Source organism: Trachurus trachurus, assembly GCF_905171665.1.
Source record: "Trachurus trachurus genome assembly, chromosome: 12".
In the NCBI taxonomy this organism is placed as follows: Eukaryota; Metazoa; Chordata; class Actinopteri; order Carangiformes; family Carangidae; genus Trachurus; species Trachurus trachurus.
In genome coordinates this window covers 15,882,898-15,892,564 of record NC_139908.1, presented here as the reverse complement: position 1 = coordinate 15,892,564, position 9,667 = coordinate 15,882,898, and the positions used below count along the sequence as shown (strand labels likewise).

Genomic DNA, 9,667 nt, shown 5'->3' with positions numbered 1-9,667 from the left:
GAAACTATTGCACTAAAATAGTGCTTCTCACAGACTTTGTGCTTCTGCGGGCTTGATTCAGTTGCCGTGTTCCTCAAAGCAAACTGAGAAACCACTGAGAAATCAGTCAGGGAGAATGACAGTGATATTGAGGAAAAGTGCTGTGTTTGATGGCCTGGAGTGAACTGATAGCAGAAGGCAGATGAAAATCGCTCCTACACACTGTCACTCAGAGATAACTTAAAAAGCTTGAAATGAGGAAAAAAAGCATATATCTTTTAGGTTAGAAACAGCATCAACTATAGCGGTTTTCTTTTTGCAGAGTGCCCCTGTAGAATGACTATTTTTGGGGCGATGTTGCAAATAATTTAATCCTCTAGTCAAAATGAATGCATTAAATCTGTACTTGCACTTACTTTTTAATCAATGCACTTCAATGCTGACTGACGTATGCTATAAAGATGCGTTGCTCATTAAAAGAAGAACATTTGAGATGTTTGGGCATGGGTTTATTATTGTCAGTTCTCAAGTTGTGGCTAGTGTTGATGAATCAAGTCAAAGCCCTTTTTCTGTTTTTCACAAAGACGCATTGACTTAGACCTGCAGAGGTCTACAGAGATATGTTGAGTGATCACAAAATAGCCCTTGTCTTGCTGTGTCTCACCTCCTGTCCTTCATTCCTGTGCTATTTATGCTTGCTGTCATCTCAGCTGGGCAACAACAAATGCTGAACAACAACTCGCAGAAACCATATCTACCTTTTAAAAAGAAAATGCCTATTTTTATATATTTTGATGAGGACAAGCACACCTCCTACAACAAAACAAACAACAATGGGGACGTAAGAAGCGACAGATTCAGCATAACTAGCATATGGTTTCATATTTCTTGGACTCGAGATAAGATACATACAGTAGGCTACAGTACATATATAGACATTTATAGTTTCTTTTCTGAACTTAGTTGTACACAGATTTTAAAATTGCATTATTCAGATTACAGTTATTTTTGAAAGCAAATGCATTCGATGCTGTGGGCTGAGCTGGAAGAGCAGAACTGGCAAATCTACCTGTAGTGACTGGCTTTTATTTGGGCTGAAAGGTTTTGATGTCAGAAAGCAAATTGAAATATTTCAGTTTGATTGAAATATCCTTCTTGGCCTTTCACACAGTGTGTCTGTATATCGACTGCATGTGTGAAAAGCCCTGAGGGGGCCTATAAACCCTCCGGACAGTAATATTCACTATATGAACATACTGTAGTTGTTAATGCAATCTTTTCAACATTCACAGAGCATAGCATGGGTCAGAGAAGATCTGGTGGTCACTCATCAATACAGCAGCACTGAACTTGTTCAACCAGCCAACCCACCAACCAACAAGTCAAACAGAAGGTCAACACAATGACAGATGTTCAGTCCACAAACCTAAGCAGCATAGAAACCAATGAGAGATTATACTGTATGCGACTTAAACAATAAACAATTAAACTATAAAAATAAACAATTTTACTGTGTCACTTTGTCATTGTATGGAAATTTATATTTACCACATAAACAGGTAAGACTGTTCATCAACATATAACCATAATTTGTCATCCAAATCACTTTCTGATTTAATTGACTTCATTTAAGTAGTAACCACTCTCACTGTTTTAATGGAGTCAAATGGCTGCTCCTTTAATATTTGTCTTTAGGGGAATCCCCCCCCCCCCCCCTTAATAGTTACTTTAAGGCTTTCTAGTGCAGGCTGTAAGGTGCTACGCATATCATTCATATCACAATTTGACATCTAAACTGATTTCAGTGTTCAGTGTTATATAAAATGGAATTGTGTTGTGGTGCTGTTGAATTGTAATGTCTTATACTGGGAGGTGTTTCTCATATTCGGTCTACCATCAGTAACTGAATAAATTTTCAGATTATATGATTACTCCAAGATCTGAAAAAATACTACAATTATAAAAAGTAAAAAAAGAAAGAAAAAAAAAAAAGGTGCAGGCTGTGACTGCTTACATGTGGTGCACAAAGAATTAGTCTTGAATTATTCATGGAGTAGGATAAAAAAAGATAGAGAGTTATTTAAATTCAACTCTTGGGGAACTTCAGAGCGGAAATGTATCTTTCTTCGTGACAACTAACAACCCCAAAATCTCTGGTGTGCTCTTTTACACAGCCACACAAGCCAAAAACGCATGGGAACCACACACACACCCTCATCAAAGCTTGATTTTAAAGGAAATTAGTGATTGTGGCCTTCAAACAAATGTTGTGGAGTGAGATGTTGTTTCTGAAATAGGCTATTTGGTGTGGAAGCATACCATACCATAAAATGTATATTCAATTTGAGTACAAGAATTGCCTGTACATGTATTTACTTAGTGTGTTACATTTCACGTATGACCCTAAAAAAGTGTACAAAATGTGAAATGAATATAAATCAATACAATTCAGCAAAACCCAACTGAGTGTTGTGCTCAGGATGATACCTTCAGTCAAAGATAAACCGTCTTTGCTTCAGGTCATGGATGTATTAGGCTACCTCGGAGTCAAAACACGGGGCAAAGATTCCCACTGTTACACACCCATTCTCGCGAGATTTCCCGCGAAGCAAGTTCTCTGGCTGAGCGGTACTTGCGTGGTGTGTGGACCTGAGTGCATGCTAAACAAAATCTAACTTTGCCAACTCCCATGTAAAATCTTTCCAACTTGTTTCGGCACCGTCGATCGTAGCGAAGAAGCACCGCCATCATGAGTATACTCGCCAAAATAGCAGAGATAGAAAGTGAGGTAAGTCTACGGAGGATAAACAGCGCGGTAACCCAATGAATCAGTCACGTTTTAGCTAACGGCTAGCCGTTAGCGCTAGCAAATAGTTAGCCTAGCTTCCACAGCTGGGCCTTGCATTTTACATGTTATTTCATGTGTACAGTCCCCTTGACCGGTTACAGCGGTTATAGGAGGTGTGTTTTCAATTTGTAACAATAATATGAATCTGATATGTTAAATTATACCACGTTGTCAACCTCCGGGTGGTTATCGTCGAGGCTTTGACAGGCTGGCAACCAAACTAACGTTGGTAACCGTGGACACGTCTGTTTCCAGTAATGTTAGCCCTCAAAACACCCAAGACCAAAAAGAGTTGGATATGAAAATACAGCATCGTTTTTCGACAATCTACCCTTTTATTGGTTACAGTGTGTTTTAATTTCGTTACATGGTCTACAAATATGTTAACTGAACTTGGATAATTGAGACTAGAGAAGAGAATGAAATAAGTAGCCTAAACCGTGTAATTTCTGTAGCAAAAAAAACAAAACAAAAACATCAGACTGAAACATTATCTAATGTGTCACTCTTTCAGGATTAGCAAAAACCCTTCTCAAGATAAGTCCTGATACAGGACAGGTAAAAGAGAAAACACTCCAAATCAGTTTCAAGTGATTATTTGCCTCAGATAACCAGTTCCAGCACTGAGGACTAAGTTAAAACCAACAGAACTCTTTATTAAAGTCCTCAGTATTATATTATTCAGTACTGACATCTTTACTGTAGTTTACTGGTATGTCAGTACATGTTACATGTTGGAGCAAATCCGGTGTCTTTTATTTCATCATTAACAACAATAAGAACAGCTTAAAAATCATGTATAAAAACATGTTATTTGTCAAGCATGCACAGTTTTGTGGGTGAACACAAAACTGTGCATGCATCTTTCTGGCTGTAACAGTTTGTTTCTGGTCTCAAAAACAACTATTTTGGCAATAAAGTAAAAAAAAAAAAAAAAAAAATTAAACAAATACTCTTGATGTTACTTGAAAATTTGCTGTTATGTTATGTGAGAATAAAATGGACAAAAGGCAGCGAAAACACCATGGATACACCAACAGTCTGCTTCAGTGTGATCTTAAATTAAAAAAACAATCTTTCTGCACTGCTGTCTATAAAACTGAGATGGTATGGATAGATTTGTAACCTCATAGTGTTGTTGTTACTGTGAAATGTAGATGGCCAGGACGCAGAGGAACAAGGCCACAGCTCACCACTTGGGTCTGCTCAAAGCACGTCTAGCCAAACTGAGGAGGGAACTCATCACACCAAAGGGAGGCAGTGGTGGTGGACCGGGAGAAGGTAACATCACATTAGTCTTTTACTTCTCTTGTCTTTTTTTTATTACAAACACATCTTTTGCCTTTTCTGTTCTGCAATCCATTGGTATGTGTTATGATTATCATTTCTGATACATTTTTCTAACCACATTCTTAGGTTTCGATGTTGCAAAAACTGGCGATGCCCGTGTCGGCTTCGTTGGTTTTCCCTCAGTAGGGAAGTCCACACTGCTGAGTAACCTTGCAGGTGTGTACTCTGAGGTTGCTGCTTATGAGTTCACCACCCTTACAACGGTACCTGGAGTCATTCGTTACAAAGGTGCCAAAATTCAGGTACAAGAGTTTTTTTTTTTTTTTTTTTAATACGTGTCAAAGTGTCTTCAGTTTAATGTGCTTTTAGTAGGTTGATTCTTTTCTGATTGTGTCTTCTTCCCTTTAAGCTCCTGGACCTGCCAGGAATCATTGAGGGGGCCAAGGATGGCAAGGGTAGAGGCAGGCAGGTCATTGCAGGTAAAGATGTGATCAGGGACGTTTCTGCTGAGACTGATGCACGGTTTTCCTGGAAAAATCATTAGTGTGCTGCTGATATTAATAATGCCAGAGTGGCATGCTTTTCCAGTCATTCCATTTAATGAGACACTTCACTTTTGTCATTACTGTGTGCTTTTATGTGCTTGTGGTGGCATCTAAGCAGCATGATGAAATTTAATAAGGAGTGAAATGGTTTAATCAGATGGATTTCTGCCCATAGGGTTTTTTGATTACTATGGAGGCGGAAACGCAAACAAATGTGTCTCTGCAAAACTTTGAGCTGATATTTTAGCAAACAATTTAGACTTTTACAGTCCCACAGCTGCCTTTAGACATTTTGCAGGCTCCACTAATAGAAGGAGAACGCAAAACCTCACAAGAATCCTGATTATGAGATGTTAGCAGATACATACCATATTCACCAGAAGTAATGCACTCTTTTCTTATTCAATTCAGTTGTTTTCTTGCTCTTTTCTATTTCAGTGGCTCGAACTTGCAACTTAATCCTCATAGTGCTCGATGTGTTGAAGCCTCTTCTTCATAAGAAGCTAATAGAGCACGAGCTGGAGGGCTTTGGCATCCGACTTAACAAGCAACCACCCAACATCGGGTTCAAGAAGAAGGACAAAGGGGGCATCAACTTCACAGCTACAGTATGTCTCACGCAGATGCAAACTTCTCACAGTTGTAATGCTGATAGCAGTTCTTAGTGGCGAGATGAGCGACAGTGTTATCAAATGCTGGATGTCTACTTGTCATTCAGCCAACCGATGGGCTGGAGTGAGTGGGATTATCAGAATGCGTGGTGCTGTTCTTATATTGACATGCAGGATTTCAGTTGTCAGTGGTCTGTAGCTGACTGTCAGTTCATTTTGATGATGGGTGTTTTTCTGGCATCCCACTGATTTAAACAAATAACTTTGATCCACAGCGGGTACAAAGAAGTTATTTAAAGATCTGAAGGGATCTGGAGAATTAAATGTGGACAACACGTAGTCGGTCTTATCGCCCTTGTTACAAACACTCAAACATCATTGCTGCCCCCAGGTGGACATGCAAGAGATTACAATTGATTTCTGCACTCGTGGATTTTCATGACGACGTACTGGAGGTATAATGTCAGATGTGCAGTCTGAGAAATGGATAATATTGGAGGTGTTTGATATGTGTCAAATATTTCTACTTTCATCCTCTCGCTCTGTTGTGTTGATTGACATCATGCCCCCCCACCCCCCATCTCTCTCTTCTTCTCTTTAGTGTGCACAAACTGAGCTGGATGGTGATACGGTGAAGAGTATCCTGGCTGAGTACAAGATCCACAACGCCGACATTACTCTGCGCAGCGACTCCACAGCTGATGACCTCATTGATGTGGTGGAGGGAAATCGGTAAGCTGCTGAAGTGCCTGAACGGGCCTCCTTAGTCATCCCAAGTGGGTGTGGCCTGTTGGAGACGAAAATCCTATTTCAGTTCCCACTACACCAATGCAGATAAATTTAAAAATGCATTTTATGTGCCACATGGGGTTTCAACCACAGCTGTTCTTTTTTCATGCCATCACCATAAGCAATGTGATTGCTCACCAAGTAACCTGTGCTGTTACCAGGCTTTAGTCTAATTGAATAAAAGAGCTCAACCAGTGCATTCAAATTAGGGGAGATGGATAATGTGGGGTGTGGTATGTATGTGGGTTTCACTCTGCATTGTCCTGTACTTTGAACATGGTTCACACATCCCTGGATTTTACTGCAAGACACCAGAAATGGCAACATATAACCTCGTGGCAACTGCTGAGACGGAAGGCATTAACACAATTTCTATTTGTTGAATATTGTGTGTTTCTTTTCTAGTGAACATAGTGTAATGAAAAATGAGCCAATTAATTGTACTATGGGTGTAATAATACACAATATTCATATTTGGTACCACTCGCAGTTTTGAAATCATGGTTGATTATGTTTTTGTTACAGTGGGGAAAAAAAGAGAACATAAAAAACATTACATTAATTTAGTATGTATTTAACAGAATTTAAAAGGGAAAATATGCACCAAACTGTTCTCATGGTTGTCAGATTATCAAAATGTAAAAATATCAACATTCTCTTTTCATCTGAAGTAACTAAACATATAAAGCAGATGTAAAGAAATAAAACACAAAGAACATGCAAATATTTACCAGTGCAGTTCAGCTCAGTCTGATTTGTGAAACAAAACCCGCTGATGGTGCAAAACAAAATGTAGTAACAGAATTTTGGGGAACATATGAAAAAGAGGAAATTATAAATTACCGTATGATAAAAGAGGAATTGTTCTATAGAAATTTATATTCACTTCCTAATCTACATACACACTGCCACACATGAATGAGATACAGTCTACATCAAAGTGTGAAATTAAATTCACCTGTCTGCCATGATTGTTTGATGTTTGAAGATTATTTAACTTAATCTGACAACTCTAAGCAAAATCATCTTACCTGTAGTTTAACAGGGACGACCAAATACAGTAGTAAAACGGTGAAAATCAGATGTCTTTTTTTTATTTCTTCATTTGAAGGTGTGAATTCTTAGATGGAGAGCAAGCCCCTCACAGTCTCTTTGTCACAACAGGGTCTACATCCCATGCATATATGTGCTCAACAAAATCGATCAGATCTCCATCGAGGAGCTCGACATCATCTACAAGGTGCCCCACACTGTGCCGATCTCAGCCCACCACCGCTGGAACTTCGATGACCTGCTGGAGAGGATGTGGGACTACCTCCAGCTTGTGCGCATGTAAGAGTTGTTAATCCATCCTTTCATCCATTTCAACAGCTGGGGGTTTAAATGCTGCAGAACCAGGGGGACTTTTGTTGGTTCAGACTATAACATTTGAAATGATGCTTTCATTTACAGCTACACCAAACCCAAAGGCCAGCTTCCTGACTACACGTCTCCTGTTGTACTCCCTGATGGACATACCGCAGTGGAGGATTTCTGCTTAAAGATCCACAAAAACCTCGTCAAAGAATTGAAGTAGTAAGTACTGAAGATTTGTCTTCATTTCTGTCACTTTTAAAAGGACCTCTGCCTCTGAGCACCAGCACAGGGCAGATCATTTTCACAATCCTGAACACTACATCCAGACGATTGCTCTATTTTTGTCCCTCTTTTTTTTTTAAATAAATGTTATTTTAAGTAGACATAGCCAAATAACTGTAAAAGATAAAATGTGTCTTTTTTTCCCCATTGTGGATTTTTGGTCACTAACATGGTGAGGATAATTTAGACAAAAGCTAATTAATTCGCCCATTTCTTTAAGGATGGCCAGGTTTTTTACAAAAATGCATGGATAGAAAAACCTTGTAACAGAAGTGACAAATGTTCGTCGGATGGATAAAACAACAGTTGCTTTAATCACAGCCAGTGCCCTCTTTATGGCGAGATCTGCCAGATAAGCTTTAATTGGGTGGTTTGGATTAGGATCTGAGATGATGTGTTGCACCCACCATCTTCAAATGGCCGAGCCAAGATCGTCAATCAGTCAATATGTTAGTGCTGCTAAGCATTAGCCATCCTCCCGGGAATGAATGGGTCAGACAGTGACACATGCGATTAGAGAGCCTTTGTAACTAAAGGATTAGCTGTCATTGTATCCTGCAGGTTACTTTATGCTGCACAGCCACTGCAGCAAAGAAAGAATACATTGATCTCCATTGTATCATTTCTGGTGTAATTAAGCTGCACGATCGGCTCTGTTAAGGTGGTATAAAATGAAACGGAGGTGATCATGTTTAATCTGTTCCTCTTTCAGTGCTCTTGTGTGGGGAGCGTCTGTGAAACACAACCCTCAAAAGGTGGGAAAGGACCACGTGATGGAGGATGAAGACGTTATCCAGCTGGTGAAAAAGTAAAAAGGAGTCTGAATTCACTGCATGGCCTGCGTATCACACGGTGTTCTGTACTGCTGCTCAGTAAATCGACAAACATCCATCGAAACATCTGTCGTTTGGTTTCCCAGTTTTTTTCCCCTTCTAATTTAAAAACGGTGAAATGTCTTTAAGTGTCACATTAAAAAGAACATACAGTACTTAGCACCATGAATAGTTCATATTGAATATTGGTTAAGGCATTGCAATAAAATCTGAAAAATCTCAACAATAAAAACATAAAGCATTCTTGCTTCATTCTTACCCTTTCTTTTATTATCTTTTTTCTTTTCAAATCCAGTTTATAATGGATGTATTTGATCTGTCCATATGAACACATACATAGCACATACTCAGAAGCACACTTTTCCATTTAAAACTATATAATTTCCTATGCTATATACCGACTGCTACTAAAGCGACAGAAATGTTGCATCAGTGAACCCATTCACCGTTACATGGTCTACCTCAGAAACACAGCTGCATTAAGCAACTGTGTTAGCACGACCACTTCAGTCTGGCTCCAAAAAAAAAAGGCTCATTTGAAAGCCCTGTCCAGCCAAGTGATTTATGTGACATTGATGATGAAGGCAGTTATTCAGGCTGCCGGCCCACCCCCTCTTTTGGTAAGGACGGCCACTCAGGTTAATCAGTTCATTCACTCCGACGCAGTCTGGGGACATCATATGCCAGCTGTTCACTACTAACATGACTCCACAGAGTGAAACACAGAGCATTTCATCAGAGCAGGGAGCACTTCTGGAGGCTAGCATTATCTAATGTCAATATGTTGCAACCTGTATGAAGTGGAGCAGCCATTTTGTGTCTGAGCACTTGGTAGTAGCCAGTGATTGCAGGGGATGGTGCCAGTGCTTACCGGAGTAAATATAGACTGTAGTATGACTTTGTATGATGGACAGGAGATCTGAAGAATAAAGACTATTCTATATTAAATTGAGCAACAAAGCCACAGACAGTTGAGTTGAGCTTTTCCAAAGGTTTATGTGATTATTGTATTTAACGCTGCAAAGATGTGGCAGTAGGTTTGTCTGGTCAAATCAAGTCAGTAACATTTTATGTAAAGTTAAACATAAATGTATCAAACTGGGAAAGGTAGGCTCATTAGCATTACATATCTTT

General features: G+C 39.3%; 1 protein-coding gene across 1 annotated transcript; it reads left to right on the top strand.

The window, feature by feature from the left end:
* Positions 1 to 2,599: 2,599 nt before the first annotated feature.
* Positions 2,600 to 8,791, top strand: drg1 (developmentally regulated GTP binding protein 1). Its single transcript, XM_083983889.1, has 9 exons — positions 2,600 to 2,767; positions 3,985 to 4,108; positions 4,244 to 4,419; positions 4,527 to 4,596; positions 5,101 to 5,270; positions 5,875 to 6,005; positions 7,227 to 7,394; positions 7,515 to 7,637; positions 8,413 to 8,791. Exons 1-9 carry the CDS (start codon positions 2,729 to 2,731, stop codon positions 8,510 to 8,512), a joined length of 1,101 nt encoding a protein of 366 aa, XP_083840015.1. The 5' UTR covers positions 2,600 to 2,728; the 3' UTR covers positions 8,513 to 8,791.
* Positions 8,792 to 9,667: the final 876 nt, after the last annotated feature.

What these genes read in the sequence shown, in the direction of transcription:
- drg1 (XM_083983889.1), top strand. Translation starts at nt 2,729, where the DNA reads ATGAGTATACTCGCCAAAATAGCAGAGATAGAAAGTGAG. An exon ending in AGGCAGGCAGGTCATTGCAG is followed by an intron (nt 4,597 to 5,100) that starts GTAAAGATGTGA and finishes TTTCTATTTCAG; the next exon opens with TGGCTCGAACTTGCAACTTA. An exon ending in TACCTCCAGCTTGTGCGCAT is followed by an intron (nt 7,395 to 7,514) that starts GTAAGAGTTGTT and finishes TTTCATTTACAG; the next exon opens with CTACACCAAACCCAAAGGCC.